This window comes from Gymnogyps californianus, chromosome 1 (assembly GCF_018139145.2).
Source record: "Gymnogyps californianus isolate 813 chromosome 1, ASM1813914v2, whole genome shotgun sequence".
Lineage (NCBI taxonomy): Eukaryota > Metazoa > Chordata > Aves > Accipitriformes > Cathartidae > Gymnogyps > Gymnogyps californianus.
In genome coordinates, this window is record NC_059471.1 from 33,582,148 (window position 1) to 33,606,865 (window position 24,718).

The 24,718-nt window shown below is 37.8% G+C and overlaps 1 protein-coding gene across 2 annotated transcripts in view; it reads right to left on the reverse strand.

The window, feature by feature from the left end:
• Positions 1-701: 701 nt before the first annotated feature.
• The window catches only part of DGKH (diacylglycerol kinase eta), a 168,127-nt gene continuing 144,110 nt past the window's right edge, over positions 702-24,718 (reverse strand). Inside the window, exons 22-31 of one of the 2 annotated variants that reach the window (XM_050895256.1) lie at positions 22,160-22,267; positions 18,274-18,387; positions 17,850-17,984; positions 16,570-16,736; positions 14,911-15,016; positions 13,248-13,340; positions 8,959-9,078; positions 8,483-8,591; positions 6,958-7,088; positions 702-844 (exon numbers count right to left, since the gene is read on the reverse strand). In XM_050895256.1, the coding sequence (XP_050751213.1) occupies positions 755-844; positions 6,958-7,088; positions 8,483-8,591; positions 8,959-9,078; positions 13,248-13,340; positions 14,911-15,016; positions 16,570-16,736; positions 17,850-17,984; positions 18,274-18,387; positions 22,160-22,267 (1,173 nt within the window). In that variant the 3' untranslated portion in view covers positions 702-754. The remainder of the gene's footprint in view (positions 845-6,957; positions 7,089-8,482; positions 8,592-8,958; positions 9,079-13,247; positions 13,341-14,910; positions 15,017-16,569; positions 16,737-17,849; positions 17,985-18,273; positions 18,388-22,159; positions 22,268-24,718) is intronic. The other variant, XM_050895265.1, reaches the window with a different exon arrangement.

Genomic DNA, 24,718 nt, shown 5'->3' on the forward strand with positions numbered 1-24,718 from the left:
GCCGTAGAACACATTTTAGGCATAACACAACACTGAAGAATAGAAAAGTGCCTGAAACTGAAAAAAAAAAGACACTCAAGTAGTAATAAATTAAATCTCATTCAAACCGATATAAAAGTTGTTCAAGTGTTTAAAGTATCAGATGTGTCATGCAACAGAACAACAGACGATTCAGGCAGGCACACCATGCATTATAGTTTGCATTCATGGTATCACAAGGTATCTCTCGCCCCTTCTGCGTGGCCAGTGCGTGCTGGGTGCCTGCGGCACTGCTAGGCTCACATGCTGAATCTGCAAAACCTCTCGGTCTCCTGCACAGGAGGTTTTACGGAGCTATGCCTCGGAAGGATAACCGGACAACCTCATGCTGTACAGTGGTATCTTGCTGCAGCATAAAGAGAGGCATACTGAGCTGCATGTAAGCAAAGCAATCATTTCTTGATTATATTTTCCAGTCAGTGCAGTTCACCATAAAGCAACTGATTTACCAAAATGTGCTTATCCAAACTGGCCAAGTTTGCACACCCAGAAAACGTCTTCACAGAACATATCACCTTTTCCTTTTTTTTTGGCACAAATCCTTTTGTACTCTTGCAGCAAGCTCTTCACCATACAAGAATTCAGAGATACTAGCCTGTACAAACACTGGTGCTTATTCTTCCATAGAGTAAACTACAAAGACAGCTAAGTGCCTGCAACAGCTTTGCTTCTCCAGCAACTTTCCCTTCTCTCTCTAGGGAGAGCACCAGCATAATTACACTTCAGACAAAACGGTGTTCTTGCTGAGCTCTTTAATTCCCTGGAGAATTCGCTTCATATGACCCACTTTCGTTATCCCCAGGTCCTACAGAAATTAAAAAAAAAAAAAGAAAAAAGAGAAAAAGAAAAAGAAGGAAGTTTATTTACAAAAAGGAAAAAAAAAACCCCATGGATTATGATCTAGCCATGCAACAGATGTCTAGAAATGTGCTCGTTGCAATCAACATTACCCAGAAAAGATTCTACGGCACTAGCAAGTGTTGCCTAACAAAAAAATTGCTTAGAGCATACAATGAATCCCTCTCTGTCTTGCAGACAAAAAATTACTTACCTGCAATAATGACAACCCAAGGCACTGCAATATCTGTCAAAAACATCTTTCGCTTGACTTCTAAGTACAAAAACCTTTCACATTTTCTGGCAAAAAAAGAACAATCTCCCCCTCCTCTCTAATACAGCAATCAAATGCTTGGTAGGATGTGATGGATTAGAGCTTCTGTCCAGCAATGTCACTTGATCTGAGGCCCTATGATGTCTGTTTTAATCAACAAACACACATATTCCCCAGTTTCTCAAGGGAAAGTGGATGTAACGGCTACAGGCATGTAGGACAACTTCCCTTTAGAGAGCAATAGAAAAGGTAAGCACTTGTTTTTCATTCCAAAAAGGTTACGTCTTCTAACATGGATCTTCCTGATTAGAGAGCTGGAAGAAAAATTCTCAGAGACATGACAATCACATCCCAAAGGAAAATATAAAAAGCACAAGCGTAAATCTCCTTGTAGCCACCACTAAAGCAATCACATCAGCTGAAATGTTTCTAATATTGGTTTCTGGAACCAACTCCATATGAGTGACAACAGACAAGAATTTTTTGCAGCAAACCTCTTCCAGTATTAATAACAGCTTTAGCAGCATCCTTTTTCAATTTTGACTGGTCCAATGGTCAGAGGAGCAGAATGGGATGCCCAGCTGTGCGAATGATCCCCAGCTGCGCTAACAAAAATTCAGCTCAGTTTGGTGGAAATCTGCTTCTCTTATCTGTAAAACCCAGCTTTGAAAAACTCTTTAAAATCCTTGTGTTAGTGATGTTGAGCAAGTGGCAGAGTCAAACACTAGTTATTTGTAGACTAAACCTTATGTAACTAGATTGTGATTAAATAAAAAAACCTTAGAAAAGTTTCACTATCTATTTTTCTGAAATAGAAATCCTTTTATTCTAATAGGAACATTTTCCATTATGAAGACATTAAAAGGAAAGGAGTGTAATTAAGCAGCTTGAAATAATTATTCTCATACAGAGTGAAAAATGAAACCATATATAATATTCTGTACATACTCCACACAAAGACTGTATCTACCTTTCTACTGCCACAGAAACCTCAGAAAACCTGTACTTTATATTACTTAAAAGTGTTAGCATGCGATTAATTTTGCATTTCTCCAAAGGAAGAAAGGGGTGGTAGGATGGGCATGAATTAATTATTTTATTGTAAAGGTAGCACAGCACAGATTAAACGGGTGGATTAATTTTCAGAGAGTCAAGACTGAATTCTGGTTATGTTAGAGATGAAAAAAAACCTGGTTGTTTCTTCAGTTGAAAACTATCAGTACTATAAATACATGACCATCCTTTACAGCACTTTGGCACAAAGGTGTCAGCATTAAAGAGTTCAAGATATGTTCACAAAAGTCCCCAAATCAAGTGCTGTTCATAAACCTATCTGAAAAAAACTGATTTTCCACATCACATTAATTTATATTTTGTTTTCGCTAATGGTCATCTCACAAAAAAATGTAGTACTAATTTTTAAGTTAAGAGAATTGATGTAGGTAGTAGTTGTTAAACTCGTCCCACAATGACAGTAATATTTATCATTTTAGATTTGGAGAATATTTTCTTTTTTATGCTACACTTAATTTTCCAATGAGTCAAAAATATACACAACTATTGAAACTACTGAAATAGCCTAGTTGCTATGTGGAGGAAATACTACGTAAGGAAAAACCCACAAGGATACTTTCCAAACCATGAGAAGCCACCCATGTTAAAGGTTAAGAACTTGCAAATTCTTCAGAACAAACATTTTTCACGAGTAGAACTTCTGTTGGATAAGCAACATAGCGAGATGCTGCCAGGCTTCAAAGACCAGATGAAAGAATCATATTATGAAATTCCCGGAAAACTCAGCCACTTTTTCCACCAACCTTTACAAAGTATTGTCAACAGCGCCTATGTTTCAGAGGCAAGAGATTTTGGTTTTATTTCCATTCCAGCTGAAGTTGCTGTAATGTAGATCAGAACTGCAAGTCTCAAGAGCCTCATCACAATTTTTGGGGCCCTTTTGATAAATTCTGCCATGCTTCCAGGGGAAAAAAACCCAACCAACAAAGTAAACTCTGAATTTTTATGCTTGTGTAACAGTTTGGTTTGGAGGAAATTAAAATTTATACATTTCTGACACTAGATGCTATCTAGTATTCTCAGTTTACTACTGATGCAGGAAAGTTTGCAGAATTCTCTCATCTCAGACTAAAAGGATCTACTACAGTAGCATATCATGCATCGTTCAAAAAGCAAGATCCCCAAAGATCTCTGCATCTTTGTGCATGCATGAGTTTCATCATGCTCTACATAATCTGTCCATATTTAATTGGTATCTAATTAACAAAACTTGAATTTGACTAAAATATGGTTTTGAAGACAAGACTCTAGCCAGAGTCTGAGGAAGAAAATAGCCTTTATTTTTCCCCAGCTATGGCCTTAAAACTACAGAATCACCTCTCCTTCTGCTCTCCCTAACCACTTTGCCATCTCTAGACCTTCAGCAGGTAAGGCTCAAAAAACTCTGAAAAAGAAAAAAAAAAAAAAGGTTGGGCAAGAAAAAGCTGATGAAAATTCTTGCAACAGCTTTCAGGAGTTCTTCATCTGCATTATATTATGGTGACTAGGCCCCTGTCTGCTTAGCCAAGAACCCATTTATTCCACGTTTGCCCCACAGATTTTGGCCAAACGTACCACCAACATAATACTACCAATTTATATAAACACTCCTTAATATTAACATCTTCCAGATGAGAAACCTACCCTACTTGCATTCCCAGTGTCAAAAGCCATCTAGCATGCCTGAAGTCTAACAAATCTTAGAAAACGTTTTCCATGCAAGAACTTTTTCAAAATGCGCTACCGCGAAACACAGAGATGAAATGCCGTGGTCCTCAGCACAGACTTCAGCTTGACTGGCACTGCTCATCAAGCTGACATGAGGCATGGAAACCCTTTCTCCAAGGAAACCAACATTGCTATGGAGCTCTAAGGAGACATCATCCTTGTCCTACCAAATGTGTTGCAGTTCTGATTATTACTAAGTTGCATGCATAGGAACATGGTTATCAATGCTAAGAATGCTAGCATTTATTTCAGAAAAATCAGAGTCTAGTTTTCAATGAGTTTGCTTGTAAAATAAGGTTAAAAAAAAAAGTCACAAGCTTTCTTTCTACAGTTTCTACAGCATAGTTTGCGATTCACTGCCCAGCCTTTCCTCAAGTGAAAGAAAATCACATGGGTGTAAAAGTCTAAGATTCCTCTAAATAAAATCAGGCATAGGAGGCTGGAGAAAGGGTATTACTGCAGGGGCTGGGTAGAGAGAGGTATCTGGTTCCTCTTGGAGGTGTTCTCCATTTGCCAGTTGCCACACAGAGCTAAATGAGAATGGGATCCACAAGCTACGCAGAAATATAATTAGAGGTGTCCAATTCTTCAGTGAACGTATCGATCTATTACAGTGATGCATGCAAAGGAAGAGAGTTTCATCAAATCTTTTTCCGTACTGCTTTTTATCTCTACTTTTGACCACAGAAAGAAAGGTGGGCCCAGAAGATTCAATTAAAACAGGCAACGATTTTTCCTGTTGTAGACATAAGAGGTAACAGAGGTAAATCTATTGCACATGACTTAAGAGCTTGTGAATCAATGGCGAGCCCATTTAGCTTGGCAGGAAGCAGAAGCCTTGCACTAGAGGAGGGGCTGTAGACAGATTATAGCTTGCAAGAGCACTGAAGACTCATCTGCACACCTCGATAACCAAAGGGAGGAAAAATTAACAAGGCAGCTTGTGACATGTTCCTCATTTCCTAGGTACCACATTACACATCTTGACACCAATTCAGGTCACTGGTCTGAAAACTGTAGGCTCCCTGAGCCATCTTTAACTGGTTTCCTGCAGAGATCATGCCCCATATGTAATGAACAGGATGAGTGCTAAACTCCGCTATTTAAATTCAGCGTTGCTATATAGACCGCAAGCCATGCTTGGCCAAAAGCCTGCCCTGCCTTATGAACAGCACTGCTTTGGAAGCTCTCAGCATCTGCTAACGAGCAGATGGAGCGATTCTAGAGCAAGACTTCTGCTAGCACAGGATATACCCTTAGCAACTTGCGTAGAGCAACTCCTTGTCCAGCTATGCTGAGCAATTTAAAACCTCATATGTGCTTCCAGGCAGCACTAGATAGAGGGGACACGAAAAGTCTGTCTCTCTGTAGGCTCTAAGACAAGCTTTTAGATATTTCAGGGCATAGGCCTTTGTGATGGGCTTTTATTTATGCTGAATCAGCATGAGTCTTAGCAACAGGGATAACAGGTTGATGATTACCCTGCTGCGGGTATTTACTTGGTTGAGTGCCAGTCTTCTGGACATGCAGTCAAATGGGTACCTATCAGAAATGAGGCATGGCCAGAAGCCATGTCTAGTTTAACACTGATCTTATCCACCATCATTTATTCCAACGAATTTGACATCTTCCTTTTTTTTTTTAAGATTTCTTAACATTTTAGCAAACCTATGCATTGTGTGATGCTGAGTTTCCCAGTTAAGTTCTAAATTTGTTCAGCGCCCATTCAGAACAGGGACTTGCAACATCCATCACTGGAACATTGTGGTGGATTGCTTGGACAGTTTTCTATTTCTAAATTTTTGCAGGGAGGGACTGTCCTGAAACTGTCCCTCCATGTCAGGAACTACCCTGAAAGAAAGGAACTTAACTTCCATGGAAAGAAGCTTAGGCGATCTAATACCAAAGGGTAAAATAATACACAACAGCCAAACAGATCATCTCAAACACAGCTATCCTCAGCAGCTGCCTTGTACAGCAACAGTCACACAATGCAAGCACTACCTTATAACGTCAGGATTTCATACTATGTAAGAAACTTTACAAAAAATGGCACATTTGTATAAAAGTATTGCCTGTATCTGGAGACTACTGCACTGTGGCTAGAGCAATGACTTGCACTCTAAATGTAAATGTGTGCGATTTATACAATATCCTATTTCCTCTCTTATGTGCTAAAAGCAGTTGCAAAACACATTATCAAGAACTCATTACTGCTGAGTTCCCGGAAAAAGTAATGTAATGAATCCCCAAAGATATAGCCTCTATTACATATAATGGATGCACTTAAGTCATTCTTGAAAAAGACTAGCAAGCTCAAATAACAGCCTCAGCCTGCTAGGTAACATTTCTCCCTGCAAAACTTATCAATCTGACCTCAGAGGAAGAAAGTTTTATAATTTCGGAGTCAAAAGAAAGTGTTCATTTTAAATCTATACAGCTAAAATCAGGCAGAGGTTAGGTCAGGGACGAGAAAACCTATTGCAAAGGTCTATTTTGACACACAAACACCAACGCCATCGAAGTCCAATGCTGCAATTTATTAAGCTGCTTATCTCTCTCACACCCACTATATCCACTATATGTACAATAAATCACCTGAAGCAGGTCAGCTGCTCGTAGCTGCTGACCTTGCAGTAGTCGATTCAAAATTATTACCACTTTCAACTGATCCATATTGATCCTGTTTAATGGAAACGGTGAACTCTTGAAGATAACATTACATTACACTGATGTCAGTAAGATATCAGATGTGCTTTTCCTACACCTTCTGACATAAACTATAATGCTATCATTCTACATAAAGTGCAAAAAAGGAAATTTCGGATAACAGATATTCTTGGTTGCGAGTACAAGTCAGCACTTCAGAAATTCAGGCCAAAGGACAGCGCATATTAGTTTATTGCATATTTGCACAGTGTAAGCCAAGCTACAAGCACATAACAAGTGCAGGGAAAGAAGAAAAGTTGGTTGTTGTTTTGTCAAAGAAAATGGTCAATAGCAGAAAAGTAGCACAAAGGAAATACCTTAAGATCTCGCCTTTCCAGATGTAAAAGCTCAGAGCCTCGGATGTCATGGCTGATGAAGATTTCTTTGTACTCTCCCAAACTGAGCAGATCCAGCCAAGCAGCAACTTCATCTGTGCCCCATTTTTGAACTACCAAAGTTAAGAGCAAAACCCCCTTAATTTCTACATGCTCAAATGCATCACAAGCAAAGGTTAGGCCAAAGAGAGTGGAAAACAGAGTAGAATTGCCGTGCTAGCAAAGGGAAAGGTCAGAGGTGTCATTTCCACAAAAACTGACAATTTCCTTTTTACATGCAGGTTACAGGTTAGCAGTTAACATGAGAAAGTATCTAAACGAAGTTGGGGTTCTTTGCTTTGCAGCCATGCTTTCAGCTTTACTCCAGTTTCTTCAGTAAAGGCTTTAAAACCTCATGTCCCAACAAATTCACTTTAATACATCTTAGGATCAGTGACGCAAAGTCTAATGTTGTTCTGCTTTATACCATTAATTTATTAGTAGTCAACCAAGGAGAGGAGAAGCCTTCAAAAACTGATTAACATGTAAAATTAAAATATCAACCGTACGTCAAATATAGCAATGGCAGCAAGCAAGTCCAGTTTTAATTAACAGATTCTAGTATTCTTAATTAATGCAACAAGTATTCTTTAAGCTACTGTGTTACATAGGCCATTAAGAAGCTCTCTGTAAAACATTGTTCTCTAAGGTTAGTTGCCCACATTAGTCCTAATAAGATCACATTTATTGAAAAAAAAATAGTTATGCTACTTATTGCTATACTTTTGCAACTTCATTCAATGCTGATCAGTTTTACAATGAAGTGAAATCTGAAGTCTAATCTGAAATCTAAAGTCTGATCAACAACTGCAAGATTTTGCAGACTATTACCATGTCCATTAAAAAGATAAAGATATAGAAACAGATTTAGGACCATCTGATCACTGATTAACTCCTGGACACAATCTTAAGGAAGTAAGTTCATGGATAAGAGTGGGAAGAGAGGAGAGTGGAGTTTGTTCAACTTCTTCTAATTAAAAAATCAATACTGACTATCATGGCTTTTTGTTTGATTTGTCTCGCTGAAATTAAAACCCATCTGAAATTTAAGAATAACTGGTTAATTAAACCAGCGTGATAAAAGCTATTGCACACCGTCTGAAACTAACCTGAAAAACCTGAATTGGAGCTTCACAGGGAAACAACGTGTTTACCTATGGCTTGTATTGCTATGAGTTAATCAAATGTAACCACCAGCAAAGACACAGGTCCTGTTGCATGATAAAACTATCTAAATATTTTCGCAGTAGTTCTTTGGTTTACTTGGAAGTCTTGGGGTCCTACTGAGTGCTTTCTAAATGCACTGAAAGAAATCTTCATCCTAATGAAGATGCCAGTTAGCTCAGTTGCTTTTCACTTTGACTTTACTCTTAGCTAGAGTGCATCATGTCACCTCTTACCAAAAACACCCATAAAATCACATTTTCCCCAAATGCTACTATTTTTCTTGTAATTTCAAAACACATACCAGGCTGAGGGCTGGTCTTATGCTTCTGAACTTTTTCTTTTTTAAACTTTGGCACTATGCGAAACACTGTACTTCTGTTGTTTCTTTTAGCATAATCCAGAGGGGTATCCTGCATGAAAGAAGAGACATAGTTACCTTTAATTAACAGAAAACAACAGTTAAATTACATGCTTGAGATGGTAATTCATAGTTAATCTCCAAAACTGAGATCAAATTTTACTTCCGTAAAGAATAATGTCAGGATTTAACTCTATACTTGTTTAATTTATTAAATAACCATTCAAAACCTTTACATTCACAAAAAGGAACAAAACACAAAAAAAGCCCTAAGCTTAGAAGCTTGTTCACAGCAGACAGAAATGATCCACAATCACTACTGAAATTGCCTTTCCAGATCATGAGGGATTCTAACTTACTTTTCCCTATCAAAAGAAAATTAAGTTCAATTAGAAACAGGAAGTATTAATCAAACTCACCTCATCATCATTTGGTTGAAAAACATAATAAAGCCAAGGAATCTCAGCAAGTTTTCTCAATTCTATTTCCACACTGTGCAAAGCATCAGACAACAGTTCTTCATGGGGAGGTTCTAACTGCTGTTTATAAACAGGCAGAAAAATAGTATTTTTAGTTTTATTAAGATATAACATTTAAATCTAGATATGTTGTTACCACGCACAAACAGATGACTGCTTCATGGTGAGTGTAAACAAATGGTGAAAACAAATACTCTTCTAAAATAGATTTTCCTTCAGAGAAGCATCAGACCACCCTGACACTACATTTAGTATGGTCCCAACCACAAAGGGATGACTAAGACAGCTGAGACTTTTGGTGCAGGCCAGCGGAACCTAGCTGTCAATCACTGTCATCATTCACCACACTTCTGAGTCTTCATAGAGCAAAAGTTATCTGATAACACCAATACTAGAACACACTATAAATGGAAACTACCAGCACAAGGGAGAGAAAACCTGACCAGAAGAGCAAGAGCCTGGAAAATCTTTGTATGAAAAGTGGTGTAAAAAAACTGACGAGATGGTAGTAAGCCTGAGTTATTATTTGCAAATGTCTTCATTTGATAGATCACTCTCTCGTGCTCAAGTAAGAGGAAATGGATCTTACCCAAGACCCTCCATTCCCAAAGGTCTTCCAGTGGTGATACAATACCTGCACTACCTGTTCTAAATAGGTGAGACATGGAGCGATAGCCACTGCTGCTGGCTGAGGGTGGGAAGAACAGGGACCAGGCATGGAAGAGGGACACGACTGTAGCCCCAGATGGGAGACAAAAAGCCAAAGACATCAGTGAAGGCCAAAGAGGAAAAGAAAGTAGTAGCAGCATAAAAAGCTTGGGACTTGCTGACCTACGGGAGTTTGGCTCTGTTAACACTTTGAGAACCCCATGGAGGTACCAGTTTTCCTTAAAACCCCGATCTGAAAACTATTCTGCAGCTGTGTGTGAGTCAAACCTGTGAGGAAGAGGTAAGGCAGGCAGCTGATCCCTGGAAAAGCTGTTTTGGGCTTATCTGGGGTTGCTGAAACACCATTTTGAGGTAAAGAGCTGAATCCTGGAACGAGTTCCTTGGAATTGCTAATAAAGCAATCTGAACATCTGTTTCTCTCTTTGAAGTAAAAGTAATCCCAAAGCAGTGCAGAATATCCTTTTGAAAGGATCTAATTAAGTTACATCCTAGTGAATGCATTTTTAAAATGGAGTTGTAAGAGAATCTTTGATCTCTAGTGCTGGAAAAAGATTTTGATGTTGGGGTGTGGTGATAAATTACAAGCCCCCATTAATGTATCCTACCTAACAAAAATTTCTTTCCTTTGCTTCAATAGTTTGCATATGTTACCACCTTTCAAAGGAGAGACCATCTTTAGTGAGATATTACTGTTTAGTATAGTAATACTGGAAATATAAGCTCTCTCTTGCTATTGTGTTATTTTCTCTTTTAAAGCTCACAGAATTCAGTGCCCATAAGCAGACTCTGATCTTTCTTTTGCCTTCCCTTTTTTTCAATTTGAACAGTTCAGTTAATTTGGAGCACAGTGGAAGACCCACTTGTCTCTGAAGAAGTTACAACTTTTCTTGTGTTTTCATTTTTAAGAAATTATTTAAGTCATCTATTTTATATAAATGAATGAAGCAGAGAGTTCTGTCTTTCTCAACAAGCACTTAATCTAATTGCTTGATTCTCAAAGGAAAACATTTTGCTTGGGGACAAAAAAACTCTCATCTGATGGTGAGAAAGTGTATGCATTGGCAATATTGCTCCTGAAATAAACCCAAAACAGTAGCGCAATTCTGGTAAAGGAACAGTCAGCAATTTAGGGTAAATTCTCCTCCTAGAAGATCTTGGAAAAGCTTCTTATTTCCAAGATGGAAATTAACACTATGAATGAAACAATGAAAATAAAGAATTTTTTCAATTCCTTCCCAAATGAAATTTTTATTATGAAAATATTTTATTTCATTGAGCTCAGATCATTTCATTCAGTTGAAACGAAACATTCTGTCATATTTCTCTCTTAAGACATTGGAAAATTGTGCTCTGTTCCAGACTGGAAATGTTTTTTTAAAAAGCAAAAATGGAAATAGTGCCTTTGGAAAATATTTAGACAAATATCTAGTATTTTTTGTTTTTTCCAAACTGTATTCCAGCCATAACCATCTGGGAGATTCCACAAATCAGCTTCATTGTCCCATCTTGTCATTTCACTAAAAATGGTATTCATAGCTAATTCACCATTTGATGTCATCTAGCTAATACTGTTGTATGAACTTTGTTAATCAGATCTTGCAGGAGGTGGCAGGAATCACAGTCTCCTTGTATATGTATTTACATTGCTTTTGTCTCCTTCAGGAGCCATAACAGAAAGACTCAAGAGCCGGTAAATGGCAACCAAAGAAAAAGCTTACCAAGTAGTATACGCAACAAAGGCATCAATTTACTACTATCAGGAGCTTTGATCACAGAAAAGAGGGGTGAGGGAGAATTGAAGAGGGGGGAAAAAAAAAAGGAGGAAGATACTAAAGAAAGGATGTCCGTCTTTTTCAGAGGGGAAGGATAATTTGGAGAACAGTGTATGATGGCAGCAGCTGATACATCAAGCAACACCTTACATTTAATCTGTCTCCATTTTAATAGAGGGACCAACATACATGCAGCTTCAGCGTTTATAAAATACATGGCAATAAGGTTAACCAGGGTGCCTTGTTATTGTGACTGTGAAATACTGTTCTAAACAAGCATGATGTCAAATGAGTGTAATGGACACCTCTGGAAGATTATCTCAGTATCTTCCAAAGGGCCTTTTTATTAAAAAATGAGTTTGATTTAGACTCATGAAGACAATTGCACAGACCATAATGAGAAGCAGAAGTACAACATGTAAATATCAGAAATGGACAAATGAATCAAATTAAGCTTTGGAGCTTGAACAAGAGACCAGTTTGACAACACAATGAGATCACAACTGGCTATAGAGAAGGTAATGTTTCAATGGGAAGGTTTCCATAATAACGTTATTTCCAGACTGCCTTGATAAATTACACTAGTCCTAGTATGGCATCACCAACTTAAACCTTTTCTTCTAATTCCTCTTCCTAAACTATTTTAAAATTTAAACAAATTTCTCTATTTTGATTCCCCATTCAATCTGAAATATGGGGGATTACTAATAGCAATTTGAAAAAAACCTGCAGGTATTTTTCCCTTTTCTTGGACAAAAACATGTAATGAGTAACTTTCCTTTCTAAAAACTCAGATCATATGAACCTAATCTTTGACTATTTCTAGAACTTAAGTGGTTATTAGCCTTTAGACTATATTAACTTCTGGTACTGTAGAATAGACTCGTACCATTTATCACTTGTGTAAAAAGGTATGTGAACCTGCACCAGTAAGTTTCATACCCTAACTCAGCTAAACAAAAACATTCCTACTGATACCCATTTTTAATTATAACACTTAAATAAACAGTAAGTTAGTAATAAATCTGCTTTTATTTCCAAAGAAAATGTAACTGTTCCTACTGAGTATCTTCTTAATGTAAAACTGGACCAGCATAGAAAACCTGACATCTTTCTTCTCTTCACAATGTCACATATAGAAATTTTCTAATTATCCACCCAGGTACAACAATTCTTGAGCAGTCTCCATCATTTTAGGCACAGCAACACTAGCCAAAGAAGAAGATGCAAAGTCTGCAAGTACCATCAGAGGTCTACTGAACACTTACCAGTTAAAGGTTATAAAATAATTCCTGCCAGGTATTAGAACAAGGGTGAGATTTACTTGCCCAGATTAGATCTGCAGAAGTTGAATGTATGAATCTGAACAGCTCCCACCCCAGGTTCTCTTTAAACTCTGAAGATGGTCACATAATAGAACTCTAGAAGTTCTCTTAAATGCTAAATCTCCAGAAGATGATTTATCTTTTTCTAAGATATGCCTCCAAGACAGTTGAGTGTGAATCAGCCTCAAGAGGGATACTTATTTCTCTCCACTGACTATTAAAAAGGAGAGCCCCGGCTATGACTTTTTAGATATCTCAAGTGAGGTAAGATGGATGCCAACCTAGGACAAGAATTCATAACTCAGTCTGATCTAAACCACAAATGCAGTGGCCGATCCTCCAATCGGCCTTACAGAGCTTCTTGTAGCATGTCATAAATCCTGCACTGATTTAAAAAATCAGCAAAGAACAAATCACAGATAATATGAATGAGGGAATAAAACCATGTATTTTGTGACCTTACCAAAGGAACTCTTCCTACTAGCAGAGATTCAGTTTCATTATGTAGGGCCTTCACATTGACAGCTATCTCCATGGCAGTGTTTCTGGTAAGGCTCTGGGGAATAAGAAGCATAAAAATTATTTGAAATGATGCAAGTCAGACTGAGAATAAGTACTTTGGGCTTACAGCACAGATCTTAAGCATCTTCTCCTAGGAGAAATACATCAATATAGCTCTACACTGACAACTTCTTCAGCATTGAGAATAGAAAACAAAAATGCAGTATCTATTTACTCTCTTTTCCTCAACTTCATTTAATATGACCTTATACAATCCTGAAGATCATCAAGTGACCAGCCACCTGTGAGATGAATCCATGATTTTTATGGATGACAAAGGCTAGCAGAAAAGTTGGGGGCCTCATTTAACAACAGCTGTTGATCTGAGTTGTTCACCTTATCCTTAGCACAAGTAAGCTGCTAGCCATATTTTAAGAAGCAAAGGTTAACTAATGTATTTACCATACGTAAATTTAGGTTAGATATAGACAGCCTCTACCTAATTAATCTTTTTTGGGTCCAATCCCTGAAAACACCCAGATTGTCTAACGTGAAGAGAGAAACCAGGAAACTCATTTCCTCTCACCCCCTTTGCGTTCTCTGCATAGCACTTAAATAACAATTAAGCATGAAATTTTCTGTGAATGCATCCACAAGAATTGACCTTTATGTAGTAACAGCATTTGTTCAGCCTTTGTCACGCCTCCACTCTGTGTCTGGGGACATGCCTACACAGTTGTCTGCAAGCAGATGTGAGCTTACTTTGCCTATTGTTTTTGCTGTTTGCTGACCCAAGTTTGGTTTATTCATGCTCAGAGCTACATTAGTACACCACCTCACTTCATTTAATAAGCACTGCTGCATCACTTCAGGATGAGCACCCCTGGCTGTGGACCACCGTTGCAGATGGAGCGAATTCTTGACTGTTTCCAAAAGGCAACAGACATACTCTTACCGTGCCCCTAATCCAAACTCCCCATCTCCCTTTCGACTGCTCGCTCCCCTCTGCAACAACACCCAAAAGGTCTGCATTTTAAGTGTCATTAATGTCCCTTTCTAACATCCAGCGTTCACAAAAGAGAATATCAGCTGCGGAGGACACTGATGAATGCACAAACTGCATCTTCTACCTTCTCAGATATCGTATCAATCTAACACCAGGAGGGGACTCTCCTCTTTAATACTCTTCTGTAAAAAGGCAGTTCTCCTGACTCCCATTCCTGGTATTATTAATAAATTTCAGAACCATTGAGAATGATCTCTACCAAATTCATCAGCTATGGGGTGTTTCCCTATGCATGTGAAGGGCTGAGACTCCCTGCTGCTATAAAGAGCAGCACCTTCAGAATCGGAAGTAACTTTCCCCTTACTTTCACCTTAGAAAAAGTGGCAAAAAAAGGGAGAAGATAGAGCATCCATTCATCTGTTAAGCTATTTCATTTACATTTGAGCATGTGTATGTATATGTATATTTAGGAGTCTTGTTTATCAAAAACTTCAAGAATTATCATCCAACTTGTTTTAATATGGGGACAGGGAGTACAATACAGCTCCCGTGTCACAAGCTTATGCACACAGATATTATAGCTTATTTACTTATACATAAATCTCTGTTCTTCCTTTACCTCAGGAAATCTTGGGTTGGCTTTATTTAATGCATGTGAACATGCATTAACAGCATGAGCAAGCTCCTGCTCCAAGAGGCCATGTATTTTTGCTGCTTCACAGATTCTACAAAAATATAAAAAAAGAGAAAAATACTTCTTACTTCCTTTAAAGGAGTACACAACTTTATCAGATGAGAAAATATACAAAGATATGTTTCACAAAACACTTAAAAAAAAATATAGTCCTTTATAACAAAAGTTGAAATAAAGTATCTCTTCAAGCAATACAGCACCTCATATAAATGATATCCATAACACAGATTATTTATTCTGCTATGAAATACTAAGACACATTTATTTGTCTTAGAACACAAATGCTACGCAAAAACTGTACCAAAAAAAGTTGAGGCTATTAATTCAAATAAACTATAGAGGAAAACCATAGCACATTAAGATAACTTACTTGCAGTTATCTTAAAAACCATTACACCTATTTCACAAGGCATATCCTTCAGATTTGACATTAAAATTGGCTGCAATCATTTGAGATTATGGGAGGTCCAGCTGTAATTACAACCTCAGGACCATCTCTAGAACAGTAAAGTTTTTAAGCTGTCTTGGCTAAACTTCCCTTTGGGTAATTTATAACCTAAACTATTCTTCTATGTCTACTTAAGTCACCAGTACAGTGTAAAAAGAGTATGTAGTTCTTCAATTCCCTTCTTACATTATCAGTGCAACTCAACACATACTCCAAGAATTGATTTTGATGCTTAAGATAATTTGTTATCATGATGAACGGAATAGCAGCTTTATAAAATGTTCTGATTTAAAAAAGAAATGCTTTTCTTAAAAAAAACTAGGGTTCTTTTTCTGTGAAAATTGAAGTGTCTTCTTTATTAAAATACTTGCATCTCAGGAAGAAAGTAGTTCTTGAAAATAAGCAAGGCTGTGGGATCAGTTTTATACCATCAGCTCACTATCATCTCAACCCATACAAATTACTGAAGTGTACAGGGGCACAGAGATGAGGATTTTGAGCATTAGGAATGAAACAGAAAGCTGCAATAACAATGAATGAGTGGATGAATGCAAAAAGGTATGAAGATTTTATCTGGCAACTTGGGCTCCTTGAATGTTGATGTGTTAGCTGTTTACTTGTATAATATTTTAAGAAAACTTTCAGGTTTATTGAAAAGTGCTCATCTTTTTGAAATTGTGAGTGACAAGGCTTTAAGGAGAAATAAGGTCAGGAGAAGTTAAGGTCAGGTGGATACATCCACACAGTTGACTTCTAAAGTTGACTTCTAAGGGGTTTTTTTCAATAAATATATTTTTGCTTTTGCATAAAATGGTAAGTTTCAATCAAAAGCCTCTCTGCAAAGAAGCTTTCCAGTTTTCCATTTTCACTGCTCCTTCAGAAAGTTGGTTTTCACAAGAAAAAAAATACATAAACACACAAAAATAAAATTACAGAAATACATAAGAAAAGCATACATAAACAAGTTGAGCCTTAAAAATAAATAAAATAAAATTTAAAAAATAAAATAAAATAACTGATAGAGTGGCAACTAAACATGAATCAAAAAACAGGGAAAATATACACTTCTAAGTCTATGTATGCATTTGCATGAATAATTCAGTCTTGGTGTCTAGGTTGCCAATCCAAACTTGTACCTGGTAATAAGTTCTTCTGCAGCTTGTGAGCACAGCTGGATCTGTGCAACTTCTTCTTCGGTAGCCAACTCAACAGCCTGCTGAGGGTACAAGGGAGATCGAATGACAGGTTTACAGGAATCATACTTCTGTTTGTCTTCCCAAGACTTCAGGGTGTTTTCAAAGGCCTAATCAAAATGAATTATACATTCAGTTCACAGCACTTGGAGTATTCTTACTTATTAAAAAATCTACATTTTATATAAATTTTAATTTATATAATATTCTAGTTAAAATTAATTTAATAAACAACTTTTAAATTTAATTTTAATTTTATATAATACAAGCTGTATAAATAATAAAATTATATTTAATTTTTTAAATTTAGTATAGAGAATAAGTCACTTCTGAAAGCTCTCTCTCTCTGTCTCCTCCCCATTATCCTCAAAAAGTGTCTTCCAAAACAGTAAGAACACAAAGACAGTGATAATGCAAGCACATTTTGTGCGGATAGCAAGATCCAAATCTGAAACTACTACAGGATTCAAACCTAAAAAATGGTGGGAAGAAGTAACAAATTTACTAGAATACAGTTCAAATGCCATTAACTCCACCCTAAATTCAACATCCACTTAGCGGATGGAGAACTGGGGGGCAGTTATGCCTTTCACTCAGTAATCCTAGACAAGTGTGAACTCTCCAGTGGCTTTGTGACTAGGTTCTGCTTGTGTCTCTTCTGAGACTGGGTCATGGGGGAGAGGGAGGATTAGCGGGACAGAGAGAGACAGGAGAGAAATCTGCAGAAAGTTATTCTGAAAAATGGACATTACAGAACTTTGCTATTTATGCAACTGTCCTAAAACTTCCCATATGTGATTGTGTATAATACACCTAGAGAAAAAGAAAGAACAAGAACAGGAGAAAGAAAGAAAGAAAGAAGAAAGAAAGAAAGAAAGAAAGAAGAAGAAAGAAAAGAAAGAAAGAAGAAAAAGAAAGAAAAGAAAGAAAGAAACAAAGAAAGAAAATATAAAATTTTGACCATTCTTACTATATATTAGTAAGAATACAGGAATAGCACTAATAAAACTGATAAAAGCTAACAAAGCTTTGTCACATACAAAAGAACAATTCTCTATCTGGCTTATTATAGAAATTATATAACTGTAAGTAATTACATAAGTTATATAAATAGTTAGAAAACATTTTTGTAAGCACTGTTTTGTTCATGTTATAACTGAATCAAATTATTACAGAAACCAATGTTAGTAACGGTATCTCATAACACACTTTCTGCAACATACTCTGTCTCGTGTTAGCATCTGAGCTCTGTTTTTATGTATGATCTTAATAACACCCGGGGGCTGGATCCATGCCTCTCCATCGACTTGCACTGGAACCCCTTCATCACCAAGTATGGTGATCTTTACTGACCGACACTGGAAAAGAACAAACATGTTATTTTACAGAGCAATAAATACTAATGAAACTGATGGGCCACCTGAAATATGTTGATTACTAGCAGCTGTGGCTACCCTCCCGGAATGTCTCAAGGATGAAGCACTTTTATACTTCATTCATCACTGAAGACAATTTGTTACCCGTTAAAATTAAAACAATGTCAGCGCTTTATTAATGTATAGGGTGGCGGTCATCAAGAGTACTGCTACTTGCCAGCATCCCAAACTGCTGCCAACTATGTTGCGTGCTTTCAAGTAAGAAACAAACCTGAGCTATCCTGTGGTGCTGCAGTTTGATGACTCTTGAAACTGCCATCTGCATGCTGCCAAATACCGCAACAACTTCTAAGATTTTATCATCAAACGATGGAGCCCCAAATATCTGAAAAGAAAATATTCCATTTTTGATGGTAAATCTAGTGCTTAGACTGCATGTTCAATGAAACACAGATTCATTTACAGATTTGTTTTCAACATTTAAATGCTCTAACTTATTTACTGTAGAATAACTACACTGTCTCTCAAAAGTCATAGGAGTGAGATACCATAGACAGTAGGCATATATTATTTCAAAACAGCAACGCTAATAGCATTTCAAATATCTGAATGATGAGGCATATCCTTATATAGAAAGGATGGCATGTTTCAGCGTTCCGACTAAGAAATGTTTTTCAAGGCAAGACGAAAGGTCAATTCAAATCTCTGCTTGGTTAATGTACTTAATATCTAAGAGGTTCTTGAAGTTAAGAGAAGTAATGGTGTCTTTTTTCTTAGAAGTGCTTATCTTCTTATATTCTGAATTCTCTGGAAACCAACATCTGAGTCCACACTCGGCTTTGTTAAACACAGCTTTCATACTGAAGAGGATCTTGCTTGCGCTTGTCGTGGTTTAACCCCAGCCAGCAACCAAGCACCACGCAGCCACTTCCCCCTTCCCCCTCCCAGTGGGATGGCGAGGAGGAAAAAAAAAGGTAAAACTCGTGGGTTGAGATAAGAACAGTTTAATAACTAAAGTAAAATAAAATATACTACTAACTACTACTACTACTAATATAATAATTGTAATGAAAAGGAATATAACAAAAAAAAAGAAATAACACCCCCAAAAAAAGACAAGTGATGCACAACGCAATTGCTCACCACCCGCTGACCGATGCCAGAGCTGTGATCCGCCCCTCCTGGCCAACTCCCCCCTGTTTATATACTGGGCATGATGTCCTATGGTATGGAATATCCCTTTGGCTAGTTCAGGTCAGCTGCCCCGGCTCTGCTCCCTCCCAGCTTCTTGCACACCTGCTTGCTGGCAGAGCATGGGAAACTGAAAAGTCCTTGGCTTAAGATAAGCGCTACTTAGCAACAACTAAAACATCAGAGTGTTATCAACATCATTCTCACACTAAATCCAACACACAGCACTATACCAGCTACTAAGAAGAGAGTTAACTCTATCCCAGCCAAAACCAGGACAGCACTGTATACAATTATCCACTGTAAATATGAAAACCGCTTCTGTATGGAAAAAACGTCCTGATATCCAGCCAAGACGTTGAATTTCCATGAGATTACACGAAGCGCAGGAAGTCTTGTGTGTGCCATAGCCACCTGGTGTCCTGCAGGGGAATTCAGCCATGCCACAGGACAAGTCTTAGGCTGGAGTTCAACTGGGTCTGGCAGGAGATGCCATACTAAGGTCACCTGAAACTTGCCCATTTCATCCTGATAGGCAATAGGGAGCAACAACGGAGAAAAATCAGCAGGAGAAATCACTCCAGTAAGAGTTTAACGGGTGGAGAGATCACCTCTCTGAGCGGTACTCAGACTACCTCAGTTGGCACCTTGGGCCGAGTAAGCTGCATCAGAGACCTGAGACCAGACCGGAGGAAATCCCTAAAAGGATCTCAAAAGCTACAACTAGTCTGGTCCTGTCCCCTGATAGAGGGTTTCCTGGAGGTGAAGAATAAGAGGGTGCAGATCCAGGACTGTGTAATCCAGATAGTGTCTGTAGCAATGGCTGAGGGAGGGAGAGGATGGGGAACAGGGAGAGGGACTTTGGTCCCTGCTGCCCACCAAGCCAGCGGGAGCCTTCACCCCAGTGCAGTGAGCGATGGCTTTGGCCAGGAGGCTGAAGAGGGCTTCTCAGGGAAAGGGCTGCGTAGCACAGCTGCCATAGTTTAGTGCCACATCCAGGCGGCACTTCCCTTCAGAGCATCCCAGGATTGCACAGATAGGTCTTGAGCAGGTAAGTGTCAAAGAACAAAAGTGCAATTTTACTGGGTCTAGAGTGTTTTGAAGCAAAAGGTTTCTCCATCTGAATTTTTCCAATTTCCATGGAAATTTTTCCATTTTCCACATGGGGATGTGAACGTCTTGAAAAGAGCAAAGACAGTGATTCTGTTATTCCAAGGTAAAAAGTATGGAGAGTCCTTGATCCAGCTTTTAACAAGTATAACTGACATCTACAGGGCTAGTTCTGCATGGGTTAAGAAAAAGTAGTTGTAAAATTTCATTTATTTTGTGCTTTCATTTTAGCAAAAGGATGGGCAAACCACAACCCAGTCTGCTGTGTCTCTCCACCAGTAAAACATATCTGTACTGAAAACCAACCTTTTTTTTTTTTTTAATAAAGGCAACCAAATCTCTATGGATCAACGATCACGAAACAATTCCCTCCTTTCCTGTTGCAGGTCATGTTTCCAGCCTGTCTTCTGGACACCAAGAAAGCATGCCTAAACAAGCCCCACTCAAGTCAGTCGGCATGCAGCTGCCCTGCTTGGCTCACCGATAATGTTTCAGGAATAGTCGCAGCTGTCAAGGCACCATCTTTCTTTTTTCCAGATAAGCAGAACCAGCAGCAGTTCAGACCACCACCTCTGATGATCAGTCACTCAAGACTGCACTAAAGCAGTGAATTATCCTCCTAACTCTGTCCAGAACAAACATGTCACTTTGCTGGCACATCCGATCACCAGAAGACTACGAATATCAGTAAAATTGCTCCAAGACACATACATTTGCTGTATACCAGTATGACAGCTAGGACAGATCTACTCTCTCAGTGAGGCAGTGCAGGGAGAAAAAGAAACTCCTGAACAGATGTTAGAGATACTTTCAAGTTATGAATATGAACATGGAGTATATAAAAACTTTAGATAACCATAGCCAAATATAAACACGACTGCCATCCTCTGACATATACCAAAAATAAGAAAAGGACATTGAAACATGTTTAAATATTTTTTGTGACTTTTATATATGTTTGTGTGTGTATATATATATAAAAGCAAAGGATAATAACTCACAAGAAACCAAAAGCATTTTGGCAAAAAAATCCTGGATTGTCTACATTAAAATCACAGGCTAATTTTCTAACTACAGTTTTAGGCAATTCAGACCTCACACACACTCAATCAGGACATGCAGAATTAGGATAATCTGCTAGTAATTACAATTGTTGCACTGTGCGTGAAGTGGATGGCAGCAATAAGACTGCCCCAAGTTGTAAGACATTTAGGTATCCATGTAGTGTGACATTTCTTAGGAGATGTGAGGAAGAAGGGAAAAAAGATATCTTAAAATATTTTAGAAGCTCATGGAAAATAATATTTAAAAAACAGATTACTACCCCCAGTAAATTATCATCATGAAATGCATCAGTCCTCATTTTCTGAATCACCATCCCTTAGTCCAAAGCTGTTTGAAGAACAGGAGGAAAATTCAGGTATAAACCGTGAGTGATTATCCTTGTCCAGCTTGCTTATTGTTAGAATATAGCAAACAGAGGAATCTATGCTTTGAGAAACCTTATTTACAGGAGTTTGTAAAACAATATAGAAAGAAACTATTTGTGTCTCTGTTTATAAAATTAGTTTCTAAAAATACTCATAGAGCCATTTTTTAAAAAAAATCATTAAGCCTTATTATGAACATTTTGCTGGAATGGACACGACAGAAGGCAACAGACAGTGAAAAATCATGGGATATATTTTCAGTTAAAAAATCAACAAGACAATACAGTTTAAACTGAAACAGCCTCCCTGAATAAGAGTTGCTATCCAAACTATATGCTACTACTATTAAAATTAAATGAGAAGAGCAGTTCATGGTATCGATTGCTGGTTTCGCCCAGAAGGTTACTTCTTTTTAATGTTACTCACATCATCTTCTTTGGTTCCACCCCAGAAGTTAGTCCCACCAGCATAGCTGGGAATGTTTAGCACAGCTATGCCCTGCAGACTTGGAAGGGGGATGTACTGTCCGTCACACTGTAATGGATAAAAGTTCATTCAGTATATAAATAATGTGATAAAAGTAATCAGCCATTTTTAACACATGAAGCTTCAACAGAGCTGGCAGGGGAGGACAGAGTCATTAATAGGTTTGACACAAGACTATTCCCTCCATGCTGTGAAGCACCTCTAATACAAACCTCTTCTCCCCAATCTTAGCACCAATTTTTGCAGAGCTGAAAAACATATAGACACTACATGCTGTAGTATCTACAGCAGAGGTGTTCCATGACTCTTCAAAGAAACATTTTCACATCTCTTAATGTGAAATTCCTCATGCACGTAGACCATGCTCTGTCTATCAAGGATTAAAAATCTTTTTGCAATGAAAAAAGCTATCATCTCCTTGAATGCACACAGTAAGATCACCATGGACATTACAAAAAGCTTCATTTACCCATTCAGTAACTAGTCTTCCATCCTATACCAGCACTCCCAAAATTGCAATACACTTGTTGTTTAGGTAAATCCATTAAGCGGGGCGGGGGGGGCGGATAAAAAAAAATCCAAGAATATTTCTGGCATAGTCACAAACATGCAGTTAAATGTAAGTGTTGTTAGCATTGTATGCTTGGCTTCCTGTAAAAATAACTTCCCTCTCCTCCTGAAAGTGCAAAGGCAAATGTAGGACTGACCGCACAGTTGTTACCCTGACCATGGCTAGGAGTTGTTGATTTTGCAGGTAAGAGGTCACTCCTATGACCAATCGTTCAGTCTGCCTTTCCTACCGCTTTACCCTCCAAAACCTATAAGCAACTCCACATCCTATTCAACACGATCATGGGATGCCATAGGTCAATCTCACCCTACTTATGGCCGAGAGTAAATTTACAGACATCAGTGAAATCACTCTTAGCTTACAGCAGCGCAACTGCCTGCAGGGGTGAGCCCAATGATCTCAAACCATTCAACTGGGAGTCAAAAGTGCAGTCCTGCAGCAGTGCCACAAGCATGGATTTGAAGCAAGTTGGAAACAAGGTCATAAATGCTGGATGCAGGTGTCACTTTGCGGATCATGAATTTGTGGGTGAAGTTGCCTTTAAAGATGATTGCTAGATTACCGGAAGTTACCAGTCCCACAGAAGGATCTTAAAATTATACAAATGAAATAGAAATCCTCAGGAAATAAGGACAAAATCTGTAGCAATTTTATCAGGAGGAGAAAGAGATGCAAAATTGTTTCCAGAATGTGCTTAGTGCTCTCTTTTTATGATTTAATCTCAGCAACAAGACAGAATTTAACATTTTAATCAATGTGACAGTATCCAAAATATGTTGTGATATTAATAGATGCTATATTTATATTATAGTAGAGGTCTGCCTCCAATTCCTGAAATTGATGTTTTTGATTTTCCAGTGCTGTGCACCTCATCACATGTTTTAGCATAAGGCTAATATTATGCAAGGCAATACTAAATATAAAATTTCTGCTTGCTGGTTTACGTCCAGAAATATTCAAAAATAATTATGGAAAGGTCAGATTTGAATGCCTTATTGAATATTAGCTGATTCTTATTCAAAAGATCCTTAAATTAGAATTCTATCTGCAGCATACATAACATTCTTTCCTGTCATTATATTTGCTAGCTACTGCATAATTCCTTGATAATTACTCAATCCTTAGATAACAGCAATCTGCTGCTACCAGACTAAATCCTCCTAAATCTCAGAGGAGTGAGAAAGAGTTCCAGTAACTTAAAATTATTCTTTCAACTTAAAAAGCTATCTTCATATAAATATCGTGAACTTCCATATGGAATACTTAGCATGAAGTAAAAAGAGAAAGTATGTATGTTCTCTGTCAAAATCCAGCCTAGATATTCTTTGCGTGAAAATAACTGTAACCATTCTGTAGTCTTTTTCTGCATTTGGTAATCATTTATATCTCCTTTAAGTTCCCAGTATCATGAAGAAGACTTGGATTTGATGTTAGAACTTAGAAGACCAAAAATAACCATGTTAGATAATTTACACTGCATTTGTTGTTGCAGTGATAATATCTTGCTTCTTTTGTGTGACTGTCTCAAACACCTATTAGAGAAAGTCTCTACTGGTGTAGCTGGGCTTCTTGTGAAGCATATTCAGAATCTCCCATCTTCTGTCAGGAATTTTTGACTAAGATCATCTGTGTGCTCTCTCTATATGTGTAATCAAGCTTTCAGAGAGTTTAAAATGAACCTGAAGGATTAAGACTCCTTATCTCTTTCCTTCTGTTTAGTATATGTTCATTTCTGTTATTGTCCTTAAAACCTGGTCTCCCCTTTTGATGCAGTGAACATTAAGAAACATATCCTACCTATACAATAATTACTTTTTAAAAAAAACCCAGTAATTACAAGAAACATTATACTGGGTATTTTGGGAAATTTAAGTACTGACATTTTACTCCAAAAAAACACCTGGGGAACCACCTCTTACATAGCACAT